This window comes from Prosopis cineraria, unplaced genomic scaffold (genome assembly GCF_029017545.1).
Source record: "Prosopis cineraria cultivar Desert tree isolate PC_DT_omini unplaced genomic scaffold, ASM2901754v1 PC10, whole genome shotgun sequence".
Lineage (NCBI taxonomy): Eukaryota > Viridiplantae > Streptophyta > Magnoliopsida > Fabales > Fabaceae > Prosopis > Prosopis cineraria.
The window spans coordinates 38,140,891-38,156,440 of NW_026555341.1; the positions used below are offsets into that span (position 1 = coordinate 38,140,891).

Genomic DNA, 15,550 nt, shown 5'->3' on the forward strand with positions numbered 1-15,550 from the left:
GTCAGCTCCTCCGGTCTCCCCTCCATAAACCCTACCAAATATTTAGTTTTTCGCCTTCTCCACAATCTGCGAAACCTCAAGCTATGAATGCTTATTGCATGACCAAGCCTCAAGCACTGGAAAATGAAACTATTTGAAGGCATTTTGATCTCCTTACTCTACAAGATGTTGCTTTTTATGCGCAACCTCTTTCAAATTGGTCGGAGAACTTCCCTCCGAGTAAGCTCATTCGCTGCTTCATATTCTGAAAACCCTAGTTACCCATTTGCCGCTGCGTACGGTGTTTCATCATCGATATCATTTTCTCATAGTTCGTTCATTGCTTGCCCTTTGGTTTGGTTCACTGGCTTTCTTTTTGTATTTAGATTCCCCTTTGTCTCCAAATCGAGCCCCCAATGCTCTCTTGATGATATTAGTTCTGACTCATTGCGAAGTATATTAAAAAATGGCGATTGGGATGATCCAAAAGTGGCTAGTATATTTACATCAGCATTAGCGCCCATTTGGGTGGGCAAGGTTTTGGTCAAATTGAATGGAGATCCGAAGCTTGCCTTGAGGTTCTTCAAGTGGGCAAGAAGCCAAATTGGATTTCGCCACACCACAGAATCGTATTGCATCGTGGCTCACATTTTATTTTGTGGGATGCTTTACCTTGATGCAAGAGAGATACTTAGGGAGTTGATTTTGTTAAATAGAACACTACCGGGTTATGATTTGTTTGATATGTTGTATTCGACAAGGAATGTTTGCCGTCCAGGCTTTGGAGTATTTGATTGTTTATTTAGCGTATTAGTTGAGCTGGGATTACATGAAGAAGCTAGTCAATGTTTTTTGAAGATGAAGAAGTTCATGGTTCTTCCAAAAGTGCGATCCTGTAATGAGCTTTTGCATAGACTTTCAAAAGCAGGCAAAGGGGAATCATCAATGAAATTCTTCAAGAACATGGTTGAGGCTGGTCTTTCACCCACAGTTTTCACATATAATATAATGATAGGTTATTTGAGTAAAGAAGGAGATTTAGAAACTGCTAGGAATTTTTTTGAAGAAATGAAAGGGATGGGCCTCACTCCAGACAGAGTGACATATAATTCTCTCATTGATGGACATGGGAAAGCAGGCTTATTAAAAGAAGCAGTTAATTTATTTGAGGAAATGAAAGGTGTAGGATGTGAACCAGATGTGATAACCTACAATTCTCTAATCAATTGCTTCTGTAAGTTCGAAAGAATTCCTCAAGCTTTTGCCTATCTGCATGAGATGAAGAAAAGGGAGTTGAAACCAAATGTCATAACTTATAGTACGTTTATTGATGCATTTTGCAAGGCAGGAATGATGCTGGAAGCAATTAAATTTTTTGTTGACATGAGACGGCTTGGTCTTCTACCTAATGAAGTTACCTATACTTCTCTGATTGATGCAAACTGTAAAACAGGTAATATGGTTGAAGCATTTGCACTGGCAAATGATATATTGCAGGCTGGATTTAACTTAAACATTGTGACCTATACCACTTTATTGGACGGTCTTTGTGAAGATGGTAGGATGAAAGAAGCAGAGGAGTTATACAGGGCAATGTTGAAAGCTGGAGTGGCTCTTAATGTAAAAACTTATACTGCCCTTGTTCATGGATATGCTAAGGCTGAGATGGCAGAGAAAGCGATCGATATTTTAAAGGAAATGAAGAAGAAAAGCATCAAATCAGATCTATTGCTTTATGGAACCATAATATGGGGCCTTTGCAAGCAGAACAAGATTGAAGAAGCAGAGACTGTAATTCATGAGTTAAAAGATTGTGGTCTAACTTCAAATAGTTACATATATACAACCCTTATGGATGCATATTTTAAGGTTGGGAAAACCACAGAGGCGCTTAATCTGTTTCAAGAAATGCAGGACTTGGGCATTGAGGCAACAGTTGTAACCTTTGGCGTACTAATAGATGGTTTTTGCAAAATGGGACTTATCCAGGATGCAGTTAGTTACTTTGGCCACATGACAAGCATTGGTTTGCAACCTAATATAATGATTTATACTGCTTTAATTGACGGCCTTTGCAAAAATAATTGCCTTGAAGAAGCAAAGAAGTTGTTCAATGAAATGCTGGATAAGAGAATGAGTCCAGATAAAATTATTTACACTGCTTTGATTGATGGGTACCTGAAGCATAAAAATCCACAAGAAGCTTTGTGTTTACGAGTGAAAATGGTTGAAATGGGTATGGAGTTAGATTTGCTTACTTATACTTCATTAATTTCGGGTTATTGTGATTGTGGTCTTGTACAAGAGGCAAAGTCATTGCTTGATGAGATGCTTGTAAAGAATATAATCCCTGATGAGGTTCTTTGTATTCGTCTATTGAGAACATATTATAAGCTAGGAGATATAAGTGATGCTGTGGCTCTGCAAGATGATATGATTAAGAGGAGCCTGATTACTGGACCCATCAATGTCACAGCTTCTTCTATACACACTTGAGAGGGAAATTATCTCGTTCTTACTTCATTGTTCCCAGATATAGTGACCAGCAATTAATATTTTGATGATTGCTTCCGGGGCTGAATAACATAATTGAAATGAACATGATGCCTGATTATGGAAGGGCAATTGCTGGTTCCAATCGATGTTTCTAGAAGGTACTCTGATGTGAGTTCTGCTTCTAGGATTTCTATTGCAAACTTTTGCATGTAACTTGGCAAAAGAATGATATTATTGTTCCAGAGGATAATTCTTCATGGTGAGTGATGATCATCTCGCTAAAATTTTGAATTATTTTCTTTTCTGGGTACTTTCATTGTCCATTATTAAGTTAGAGCCTTTTTCTTGTGACTATTTAAGCTTCATGAAGATTTTCTGATGGCTGTTCCTTGTAGGAATCAACCACGTCAGAATAACAACAACTTTTATAGCAGATGAGAAGGATTTCAGGTACAGTAAATGATTCTTTTATTGCTAAGATGCACAAGGTATTTTATATTTCTTAACCATTTTCATCTTAATATATACATGAAGATATTAGCTTAATCATCATAATTGTGTCATCACTGCAGCCATATTAGTGTTCATATGCAAATTTATTATAGAATTTCAGGGCAACAAGTTTCTCAATGTCCCTTTATCTTTGCATGGTAAATGGTGTACTTGTTTGAGAAAACAAATTGTTCTTGTCTTAAAAGTGTTCTGGATTTTGCAATGTAAATGCTTGCTTCTTTATGCTTTTATTTTTTGGTTGCACATCCAGTATCATGGGCTGCCCTACGTCAACTTGAGGGGACTTAACGGGGGCCCAAACTAACCCTGATTGAGCATTATAAAACCCTTTCAAGTGGCTGGCTTTACCATCGAGTTTTGATGTTTGTTGTATTCCTACAGCTTGAATTCGAGGTCACTAGTTAAGTTGGAATAACCCCCTATTGGTTGATCCAGCCATCCAAGAACTCAGTAGTTTTATGCTCTTTTTTTTTAATGACCCCCGAAAGCAATTTTGTCTTCTTCAATCTCTATAAGCAATCTATAGAATAATAAATACTATTTGATATTACAACTCCGTAGTTGATTGAGCTAGCTAACCTCTGCAACTCCTGAGCTCTCTCTTTTTCCTGAGTCCTATGTGCCACTTGCACCTTCAACTTTCTCCCATATTTATCTGACAGCTGAGAGTTCTTCGAGCAAGTCTTGGATTTATTTTGTATTACTTTGTTGCTATTTGGGATTGCCAGAGTTATGATTGTTGGATTTGGAACTAATAAGCACTACAAGTACAAGTTTTGATAGATGGCTTGTGATAAAATTATTTTTCTGTACAGGCTCCACATCATGTTCTTATTTCATGCATAAACAATTTTCGGTTACAAACCAAATGCGAACCAAATGCATGCCAGCAGGCTTGAATTGGAGGTACCTTAGCATCCAGATTGCCCACGTGCTTGGAATCAGGGGGATTACCCATCTTAAAGGATCTTATATATTTAACCTTGTTGGGTTGGCATGGGAAGCTGTGGTTGTTATTATTTACTCACTTCAAAGCTGAGAAGAATTATGGCATCTCGACTCAAGTGGTCATACATGTTTAGAACTGGATCAAATCTATGAGAACCTCTACTGCTATGAGCTCATTCGATGAAGAGATTGCCCATGTATTTATTTTTCCCACATTCTCATTGTCTTGAATGTTGGAAAGGTTGCTTCTCTTGATCCAAGGCACTAGAGAAGTTGGGAAGGATACTTGCATTCAGACTTTACCTTGAGAACAAGCTAGTTTTCAAGGGAGTGACAATTGATGGCAATTCAAGCGCAACGCATGAAAGCATGTATGACTTGACCCAAAACTCAGCCCAACAACCTTGAGTGGAGAAAGTACAGTTGTCTGAAGTTAATACTACAACATGAATTATGGAGAGTATTTATATTTATTAGGCCACTGGTCCTTCGTAAAATAATGTGGATTCACATTGGAAGGACATCATTTGAGGGTTGTTATCTTGATTTTTTCCTTTTACTTGTTTATTTTTGCTTTTGTTAAAATCTGAGTATTCTAACCTGGCAAGGCAAGCAAATGATCCGTCATTTTTTGTAGTTATAGTTTCACCCTCATGATATATAAGTAAAGGACAATTTTGCCTTGTCACGGACCCTGCCCCTTCATCCTAATCTCCAAATTCTTTAGTTTATCCTTTTTGGATATCAAGTTTGATTGGATCTGTCATTTTGCGTTGTTCTTGGTTTTCAATATTTCAACTAATTCATTCAATTGTCTCTTTATCCAAAATGACTTGCTACTCGCGCGCTTGCATCCGCCAGCGCGCTTGCGGACGGAGAGAACAAGTCTCAATTTTACAAATGAGAATTTTTTGGGTTGTTGATAAAAATTGTTCTGGTCAGTAAAGATGGGTGTTAAAAGTTATGCAGGCTTGAACTCGATTTCCTCTATTGATACAAGTGCTTTGTTCGTTGGAAGCAAGGTAATTTAATTTTAAATTTTTTATTTTTTAAAATAGAATTTAATAACTAAAAATAATAATTACATTAGAATTAAAATTGTAATAATGTAAGTAGATTGGTGTCATTTTCTTTTTTGAAAAATTATGTTAAATCGGTTAATATAATCTTTTATGTAAATATACTTTTCATATTTATCTCAACCATTAAAATATTACACATTTAACTTGATTTTGAACCCAATTTTTTTTTATTTTTTATTTAACCCAAATATTTGATTAAATAAAGATCAAGAGTAGAAAGTGTAAAGATATAAAATTTACATATGTTACTTACTTCCTCTATTAAAAAATATAAAAAAAAATTAATTGAATATTACTTCTCAATAAAGTAGTTACTTATTTTTAAGCTAAACCATTATTTTGATAGAGTGTTTTATCCTAAAAAAATATAAAGTAATCTATTCAATAGGGACACTTAAAAGAAAAAAAGATAATGATTACACTTTAAAAAATTAAAAATATCTTACATTTTTAAATATCTAATTCTTCAAAAAATATCTTACATTTTAAGTCATTTTTAATTAATTTACATTCTCCAATAAATTGGTTAATTGTTTTTAAAATCACACATTATTTACATGTTTATATTTATTTAATAGGATGTCTTAGAGAAATCTTATAAATTACAACTTTAATTAAGAACACTTTTTTTTAAAAAATTTATTAATTACACCTTAAAAAGACAAAAATATTTTAGAGAGAATTTCAGTTAAGGACTTAAAAAGACACATAATTTCTAATGAATTTTTAAAGAATTTAAAACTTCAATCTAATCCTCCAAGATAGAATTGAAAATAACTTGAATGTTGAAAAGACAAAAATGCCCCCTGTTCAAATATTAAAAAAAAACTAGTTCAGTTTGCATGTGATAGTGGGAGAAAGAGCAAGATGTTTTTATGAAGAAAGAACTGCCATCAAGGTTCATTTTTCATCTTCAGTTCTCCTCTCCATCTTCATCTTCATCAAGCTCTTAGCTTTCCAATTTGCATTCTCATCTCCGACCAGATTTCGGTTGATGTTTTCACTCCCATTTTGAGGGATTTCATCTTTCATTGTTGACGACCTTCACACAAGCATGTCTACATTGTGCTTTTTGTTAGGTTAGTATTTCAACCATGTGATGACATGAAGACCGCATTCATATTTGCATTGTGTAATTTCAAAACACACAAATTGGGTGTATGATAATAAAGTATACTCTCATATAATTTTATTATTCAATATCACTTGTTAATCTCATACATTACACTCGTTAATTTCTTGGATTCACTTGTTATCAAGGTTCATACAATTTATATACTAACAGACATTATATTCAATCTTACTTGTGGATCTCATATATTAGCTTTGTTAATTTCCTAGGTTTACTTGTCATTTTGCTTTCTACAATTTATAAATCAGCAACCTAACATATATGTTGTTAAATTACTATTAATGACTAGCAAAATATTTAACAACACTAGCAAATCATCAAACTAAACTTCATCATTTTTTGTAAAATCATATTCCAATTTCAAAACATAAATCATGCAGGCAAGAAAGGGTCAAAAATTAACACACCCAACAAGTTCTTGATAAGGGAAAAATGCTTTACATGAATAGGGGAAAATGGTTAACAAACTTACTATTAAAAAGAAGAGACATATCAATGATTGAGTGTATTTGGGAAAGAGAAGGAGACACAACTTTCTCACTTGCGTGCCAGTCGTGAATGGTGAAAGACAAAATCCCTCAAGATGAGGGTTAAAACATCAACCAAAATCTAGCCAAAAATTCGGACGTAAATCAAAAATTCAAGAGCTTGATGAAGATGAATATGGAGAAGAGGAACTAAAGATGAAAAATGAACCTCAATAATGGTGCTTTCTTCAGAACAACATCTTGCTCTTTCTCCCACTATCACATGCAAACTGAACTGATTTTTTTAATGTTTGAACTAAGGATATTTTCTTCTTTTTTGCATTCAAGTTATTTTCAGTTTAATTCTCAATTTCAATTTCTTTAGAAACCCATTAGAAATTATGTGTCTTCCCAAATCCTTAACTGATATTCTCTCAATATTTTAATATGATAGTTTAGAAAAAAAAATGTTTTATAATTTTGAAAAAGGGAATAGATCTATAGGTTATTTATCCTAACCTAGATCTCTCAAAAATCAAAAGACTGGGACGCACGCATGCTGATGCAGACAATTGCACACTTTCTATTTACATAATTAAATGCATTTCCCAAAAATGTGAAAATCCTTAGGAAAGAGCTAATTTATACAAGGGCTATGATATGACAAAGACAAACACAAACCCAATATTCTATGGAATCTGGATTCACTATGAACACACAATATCATGTTCCGATCCTCTTTGAACCACACTCAGAGCAAAATTTAGATGTTTCTCTCAGGAATGGAGCACCACATTCATCACAAAACTTTGCAGGACTCGATGGCTGCAACACAAAAGTGAAGTTGCCAGTCAGGAAAAGGATAGCAGTTATATCAAGGTATCTCAATCATCAAAATCAAATGCTCTGTTAAATTCTCTTGGAGCATTAGGAAACAATCCTAAATCTCCAACTTTAATAGAAGCCCAGAACACCGGTAGAAGAATGAGAAAGAACGAATAGAATTGCAAATCTGTATTTATTAAATCGAATCAGAGCTTAAAAACCCAGGCGCAGGGCCATAACAATAAAACACACGCATAAAACAGCAACGATGACTAACATGTGCCTCTTATCAGAATATAGAAGCAAATTCATTTTAGTTAGATTCGGAAATATGTTGAGATGACTAAGGAATCATCATCCACATTTCCCAACAAGCAACATGGCTGTTAGTATTTCTATACTTCTCAGACATTATTGCTGTTAGAAATAGCGCAGATAATGTTATTTCTTATCTCAGATATAACGGCATATGTGCATATCAGTTATCATATTCGTCCCTTGTATCCTTACTTGTAATTTACTCATCGTAGCTTCCTGATGCCAATAAATACTAAATACTCGTGTATTATGATGCTTCGATGAACATACATGACTATTCTAGACAACTTGTAATGGCATAAGAACCTTAAGATCTTTTTAAAAATATTCCTGTGCGATTATTGCCATTTTTACATTTCCACTTAGGCCAATGGCCCTCATTGTCACCGACATCTATCTTTCTAGACCAGTCTGGTTTACAATTGACCCAAACATCCTGAGAAATCACAGGGCATTTTAAGTGCTTTGGTCCAGATATGAATCTTAGACAATAGGAGCTTTCAAATATTTCGTTAGCTTTAGTTTAAGCCTTATTGTGATCAATTGAGATTTAAGTGACAGTTTTTTTTTTGGCCTGCTTTCATATGATATAGATTTATATATCCAAATATTTTCAATCAATAAAGTTTAGAGGATTAAAAAAAAAAAAATTAAACACTCAATTTTTACAAGATATACTCACCAGTATATGCAGGCGTCCACCAACATGGCCACCTGTGAGTGGTTGTAAACAGGGTAACTGTTGAGATATTGTTGGTGACTGGTGAGCATGAGAAATTTCAGATAAATGTGAGGATGGACCACAGTGATGGTTGTGAGACTGAGAATAGGGGCCTGGTTGCTGACTCTGATGCATAGTTTGATGGTTCTGGTGAACTGGATGAAAGTGAGGCTGATGTGTCAAAGATTGCATGTAATGTTTGCATGGAGTTTGCTGCTGACTTGGTGACTGAAAAACACATGAAGAAAACAAAATAGTTCCTATATTATAATGCATCGGCAAGATCAAAACAAGGCATGTCTTCTCATCAGTTCAAGGGCAGATTGACAGATTCACATTGACCATTAGGATTGCAGTGAAAAAAGGGCATGGAAGAATTATAAAGAATTTGATCTTGAGAAATAGTTGCATGACTTTTGACGCAATTGAGGGAAAATGTATATGATTTAGTTGAAAGATTAACATAATATATACTTTTTGACCTTGAAATTACATTTAATGTTACCTTTGTCCCAATTTATAAGATATTTTCAAATAAAACTACACATACTAATAAAGCTCATTAAATACACTTTACAATCTTATTTTTTCAAAATAAAAATAAAAAATTTCAAAAATACCCTTCATTTAATACTCTATTTATGAAAGAATATTAAAGAGATAGAATATATAGGAAAAATAATATTGAAAAAGTATCATTAACGAAACTTTATTTTTGACAAAGTGTCTTATATTTTGGGACACTAAATCTCCCTTAAAAGTGTCTTATAAATTGTAACAAAGGGAGTACTATGTAGACATGAATACATATAAATCATGATTTATTGATTTACTCAGTTTTAAAATAGAAGGTTTTTGGAGCCGCTAATGAGGACAGTGAAATAGATAGTTTTAAGTCATATGAAGAGAGGTAGAGAAAGAGTAAAGAGAACACTTAAATGAAATTATTGAATGACACCTTATGGTTAATAATATATCACAGATTTAGTTTTTGATAGAGTACAATAGGGTCACCCAATCTGTGTAGCCCATCTAGTAGGATAATGCCTGTTGCTGTATTTAGTTTTATGTGTCTTCACACTAGTTTAGTGAACTTTGATAAAATTAATGATATTGATAATTTTGTTCATGTTACAACTTAATAGTATATAATTATACCCATTTATATAAAGTTCACCTAGCTATGTATCATTTTCTTACCATATCTTACAATACATATGATCCCCAATTCACAATATACTTTCAAGTTCACAGCAAATGGTGCAATTTGCAAATATGGTTTTTGATTTCCAAACATATGACTCAAAAGAAAATACTTAAAATGTGGTTACAATATTTACCATCATCTCTGCAATCTACAACTGAATTGTATTGGAGTGACAAAAACACTAATTGCTGACCAATAAATTAGAATACAAACTTATAATAAAAGCAAATTTAACTTGTGCTTCACTTACAGAGCGGAATCCTTGAGAAGTAGTCAACGTAGTAGAGTTGTCAGCTCCAGGAAAACTCTGTAGAATTGAGTCAAGTCAGGACCATGAAACACTACAAAAAGTTTCGATTAGTAAAAGCCCATAAGTTAAAATGCAGTTACCCTCTCAATATTTTATCATGAAGCTATTAGTGTAGTTTTATAAATATCAATCATGATTATGGAGTCAAAAATAGCCAAGTGCATAAATTGATAATTTTAGCTGAGGCTGCTGAGCCATCTGAACTTCATCGTAATGGTTCTTACATATAAAATGCAATTTTTGTAATGTTTAAAAAGTTGCAATCACAGAAACATCTCTTGGAATCTAAAAGAAGCATTTTATTTGCCAAAGTGAGTCGCACTATGCTTACAGGTAGACCAGAGATATTGGGTATCATGTTTGATGCTGCACGCCTAAACTTGTGCCTTGGAGAATAAAATTTATAGTCACGTTCAGAGATAGCAACCTCATGGCGACCTGTCAATCTCTTAAACCTGAAACAAACAAGTAAGACAAGCATTCACAGTTGGTAGAGTGAAACACCATAATGCTCAACTTACCACTCAGCATCAGCAATAGGCATGTTATCTGGTTTTTCAACAATATTCAAACCATTGACTACCACAAAGCGAACACGCTTCTCTTCTTGAATTACTAGTTCTGGAAACCTTGTCCTTGTTTCCACAGAAGTTGCTAATTCTCTTCTCTTGTACGTAGTACATGGACCTAATGTGCAGTAACTTGATAAACACATTAGTGAATCAAAAACTTGTGAAGAAAAATAAATAAAAGTCCATCTACATCACAAATGCGAAAGTCAGTCTTGTTTTAGAGGATGAGTAAAAGAAGAGTGCGTAAACTAAAGCCTTATAGAACTTCTCATTATAATATATAAACTAAAATGTTATAGAACTTCAGAATTGTGCTAAATACAGAGAAATTAAACTTGTGAGTCATACTATGAAATTATGGGAAAGAATGATTGAGCATAGGTTGAGATTGAAAACTGATATTTTTGAGAATCAGTTCGGCTTCATGCCAGATAGGGTGACTACAAAAGCAATTTATCTACTAAGAGGATTAATGGAAAAGTATCGATGCAAAGGTAAAAATTTACATATGGTTTTCATTGATATGAAAAAAGCTTATGATCGTGTATAGAAAGAAGTACTTTGAAAGGCATTCGAAAAAAAGAGTGTCTAGGTTGCCTATATTCGAGCTATACAAGACATATATGAAAGAGAAACAACTAGTATAAGAACGTCTAGTGGTGAAACAAAAGACTTTCCTATAAAGATTGAACTACATCAAGGATCATCTTTGAGTCTTTATTTGTCTGACCTAGTCTTAGATGCTTTGACTGAGCATATTCAAGAGAAAATCTCTAAATGCAAGCTTTTTGCAGATGATATAGTTCTAATTTGCAGAGATAAAAGAAGAGATTAATTGTAAACTTGAGTTATGGAAGAGGGCATTGGAGTCAAAAGGTTTTCGCCTAAGTAGGAGTAAAACGGTACATTTACATTGTAATTTTGATAAGGGCTCAGTAAGCAGTAACTTGGAAGTGAAACTGAGTGATTAGATCATACCTCAAGTAGAAAAGTTTAGATATTTGGAAGCAATTATTCAACATAAGGGAAAAATTAATGGAGATATTGCGCATAAGATATAAGTTGGGTGGTTTAATTAGAGAAAGGCTAAAGGAGTTATCTGTGATTATAAGGTATCTAATAAACTTAAAGGAAAGTTTTATCGAACTGCTATAAGACCAGCAATATTATACAATAATGAATGTTGGGTTTTAATGAAATAGTAAGAGCATAAAATTGGAGTAGCAAAGATGAAAATGTTGAAATGGATGTGCGAATACAAATGTAACAGCAAATTTCAAAATGAGCGAATACGGAAAAAAGTAGGTGTTGCACCTATTGAAAAAAAATGGTAGAAAATCATTTAAGGTAGTTTGGATATATACAAAGAAGGCCACCGGAGGCACTTGTAAGGATAGTGGAACAGATGACTTTGAGTCCTATCAAGAAGGGTAGATGAAGGTCAAAGAGAACACTTTTGGAAGTGGTTGAGCAAGATCTTTTAATCAACAATATTTTTAAAAAAAGTTAATAAATGATAGAGCATAATGGTATTATATAATCCATGTAGCCGACCCCATCTAATGAGATAAGGTTTGTTGTTGTATAATATTATAGTATATAAAATTAATAATATATTAACTAAGTTATGATTGGTTTGACTACACTCTACAGTCCCGCTGGTGAAACTTGAACTAATTCCTCGATTGGTTTCAGGGCTGATCCAATTTTCATAGCATTGGAAGAGGCAAGAAAATTTCTGTACCTTTCTTTGGAAATTTTTTGGCGAGTCTTCTGTACAAACCACCAGCTGCTTCAAGCGCTACCCCAATTGTCTTTTCACGAATACCATTCAAGGAAGCGATCCGGATGTTGACATCGTTTACTAAACTTTCATACATATTTGCAATATACATCAGAGGTAAAGCAAAATTCGAATCTCCTTCATACTGGACCTCTCTTGTCTTCCTTTTATTAAGCTTGTCTTGCGCAGACTGAGCAGTGGAATCAGCCTCAGAATCAGCCACTTCAATTACATGATCATCAATAAAATGATCCACAACAATTTGTAGAAATCTTGCCCTTGCTGATTCAATGGGGGAAACGTCTAGTTTGCAGTTGTAATAAAATGAGTTTACAACAACTTCATCTTAAATGACCACATATATTTAACCAAAGACCAAAATTCTTATCAACTAAAAGAATAAATAAGTCCAGGAAATTTTAGTACTTTACCATCAATGGTCAATATATCAAAAGGGTCCCTTGAAGAGTCGTTATTCTCGAGACTGGAGCGATCCTCTTCAACTTCAACATTGTGAAGTGGTAAAGAATTCCCATGGGGTTCATGCATGCAGTCCTGCGAAACAGGTACAAATTGTCCGTGTAATTGAATTACTCTACAACCACAAAAATATAATTTCTTGCTCAAGCACGCACATCAACCCGCCACCTGAACAATTGAACAAACTAAGCACTACGGAGATCCATGATGACAAGGATAAGGGAAATGAATCACATAAATTTAGTGAAAGAACAAATAATGTAGTGCTTGTATGAAAACTGAAGTTTTGCATTAGCTCTGTTTGAAGCATCGCATATGTATTGGCCACGATACAGGTCCCAATTTTAAGCTTAACACTTACTACGGCACCATTATCGTTATCATTGTCCAAGCTATCTTCGGTGACAGCTTCGCGATCGACCTCGGCTTCCATGTCGTCCAGATCGGAGGTCCTACTCTCAACGGTGTTGAGAACGTGGAGTGGGCTCTCAATGAACGAAGTGGGGGAGTTGAGATTATAGTGCTGCACAGGAACCCTAGTACCCATTTTCCCCCGACTCGGGAGATGAAAAATAAAGGGTGATTTCAAAGTCAAAAATCAGCCAAATTCGAGAATTTCTGATAATTCTCCACCTTGAGTAGAAAAGCTTGGTTACTGCAAATGAAGGAGAGAGAAGACATTAAATTGAGGGATACAGAGAAGAAGTAGAAAGTTGAAGGAGGGAAAGGGGAACGAACCAGAGCCCAACGGCTATACAGAGAAGGGAGAGACAAGGAGGGAAAGAATCCAAAGCTGAGACCATACCTGAGGTCTGCGGCAGGTCAACGCAACCACCAAACCTAGGTCCGACCTAAACGCGACTTGCCAAACCGGTGCTTTCCGAGTTCCGACTTCTAACCAAAATTTGTCTATTTTCTGGTTGCTATTTATTTAAAAAATGGTACTTTTAGTTCGCACATTTTAATTGGGCTTTTATATACATCCTTACACTTTATTTTTATTGATTTAAATTCCTATACTTTTCTTGATCTATAACATTAATCCTTATATTTACATAAAAATATTGACATAATTCAAATGGTGTTAATAATGCCAACATGTCAATGAACACCATTAATTTTGTCTTTATATATCAAATTGATGCTAACATAAAATTTTTTAATTAAGAAAAATTAAAAAAATTTACATCAAATGAAATAAAAAAGATGATTTGGACTCTTTAAATAATCAACAAAATGCACAAATTCTATATAGGATTTTTTTCTAAAAAAATCTTATTAAAATTTTCATGTTAACATCAGTTTGCATTTAAGCACAAAATTAACATTCTTAATTGACATTTTAGTATTATTAACACTGTTTGTACCACGTTAACATCTCTCCAAAAATATAGGGAATAGTGTTGTAGATGGAGGAAAGTGTAAGAACTTATAACATCAAAAATAAAGTGTAGGAATTTATATTAAAACTCAAGTAAAATGCAATGACCAAAAGTAATATTGTTCCTTATTTATTTTACTTTAATAAGAGGTTGTATTAGTATTTTGTAGAGCCATTAATTCAAGTAAGGCGAGCTTATTTGAGTCGAATGCAATTCAAGTTGGACTTATTTAGATCGAACTCAAAGTATCTTAACTTTTAAAAAAGCTCATATAGTTAAACTTAACCCTAACTTTTTTTTCGAGCGGGTTTAGGTTAGCTCATCAAATTAAAGCTAGTAATTCTTGTGACTTAGTTTATTCAAGTTAGGTTTAAAGTATCATATCTTTTTTAAAAAAATCCATATAATCAAGCTTAGTTTTAATTTTTTTTGAACGGGTTCGAGTTAGCCCGTCGGGTTTTATCCAAATTACCAGCTCTAATATTTTGGCTAGACTTCTATACTTAATCTTATATACTTAATATAATTTTATTTAATCAAATTAAGAATCAAGAATAATATTAATAAAAAAATTTGTTATAGAATAAATAATTTATCAAAGATGTATGTGTCTTAATTAATTGAAAACAACGTAAATTTCTAAATTACTTTAATTTTTAAAGAAATTTAGCACAAATATACTCCACCACCAACAACAAATTATAATTTGCTACTCAAAGTAAAAGGTAAAGTAACGCCCTTACATTTTAGGAAAAAGTAGTCAAAGATTTAACCATCAAATTAATTGCTAAAAAAGCATTAGGGAGTTTTGAAAAATGAGGTCTTTTGATGACAATATTATAGTGACATTAAAAGACCAAAATGCCCCAAGTAAATGAGATTTGAAAATAAAAAAATGTTTTGATCAGTAGAATTTTGAGGGTGGTGGAACTTGTAAAGGACAAACAAAGAAGATGAAGAATTGGTAGTGTCAACAACTTGTTAGCTGGTCAGCCACTTAAGGAGTACTCAAGCAATATCCAAGCAACACTGGCAGTGGAATTTAAATTTACACAACTTTGGATTTGAGGTGCATTACTTGACAACCTTAATCTCTATTTCTCAATAAGTATTGTGTTTTTCATGATAACGATATAGTATATTTGAATAAATGAATGTCCTTGGGCTCTATATGCTTATTTTTCATGAAAACTAGAATACATAGCATGAAAATGATTATGACCTTAGGCTCTGTATGCTTATTTTTCATGAAAAAATGAATACACATCCTGAAAATGATTGTGCCCTTAGGCCCTATATGCTTATTTTTTATGAAAACAAGAAAACATATCCTGA

General features: G+C 33.6%; 2 protein-coding genes across 6 annotated transcripts; one reads left to right on the plus strand and one right to left on the minus strand.

The window, feature by feature from the left end:
- Window positions 1-4,624, plus strand: LOC129284657 (putative pentatricopeptide repeat-containing protein At2g02150). The gene is made up of 3 exons (XM_054920192.1): window positions 1-2,734; window positions 2,871-2,925; window positions 3,804-4,624. Exon 1 carries the CDS (start codon window positions 124-126, stop codon window positions 2,473-2,475), a length of 2,352 nt encoding a protein of 783 aa, XP_054776167.1. The 5' UTR covers window positions 1-123; the 3' UTR covers window positions 2,476-2,734; window positions 2,871-2,925; window positions 3,804-4,624.
- A 2,553-nt stretch (window positions 4,625-7,177) lies between these two features.
- Window positions 7,178-13,726, minus strand: LOC129322805 (uncharacterized protein At2g02148). 5 transcript variants are annotated; one of them, XM_054969204.1, is made up of 9 exons: window positions 13,639-13,726; window positions 13,195-13,488; window positions 12,785-12,908; window positions 12,315-12,656; window positions 10,520-10,685; window positions 10,330-10,453; window positions 9,939-9,995; window positions 8,443-8,709; window positions 7,178-7,442 (listed from the first exon to the last, which is right to left on the minus strand). In XM_054969204.1, exons 2-9 carry the CDS (start codon window positions 13,378-13,380, stop codon window positions 7,341-7,343), a joined length of 1,368 nt encoding a protein of 455 aa, XP_054825179.1. In that variant the 5' UTR covers window positions 13,381-13,488; window positions 13,639-13,726; the 3' UTR covers window positions 7,178-7,340. The 5 variants fall into 5 exon arrangements, with proteins under 5 accessions (XP_054825179.1, XP_054825180.1, XP_054825178.1 ...); XM_054969205.1 differs by having other exon boundaries at window positions 12,315-12,635; window positions 13,572-13,715; XM_054969203.1 differs by having other exon boundaries at window positions 13,572-13,715.
- Between the last annotated feature and the right edge of the window lie 1,824 nt (window positions 13,727-15,550).

Bases quoted from the DNA above. Each gene is read 5' to 3' on its own strand.
- LOC129284657 (XM_054920192.1), top strand. From the start codon at position 124: ATGAAACTATTTGAAGGCATTTTGATCTCCTTACTCTACAAGATGTTG.
- LOC129322805 (XM_054969204.1), bottom strand. From the start codon at position 13,380: ATGGGTACTAGGGTTCCTGTGCAGCACTATAATCTCAACTCCCCCACT. The intron at 12,909-13,194 runs GTAAGTGTTAAG...CCTGTTTCGCAG, and splicing joins ATAACGATAATGGTGCCGTA to GACTGCATGCATGAACCCCA. The intron at 8,710-9,938 runs GTAAGTGAAGCA...TGTGTTTTTCAG, and splicing joins CTTCTCAAGGATTCCGCTCT to TCACCAAGTCAGCAGCAAAC.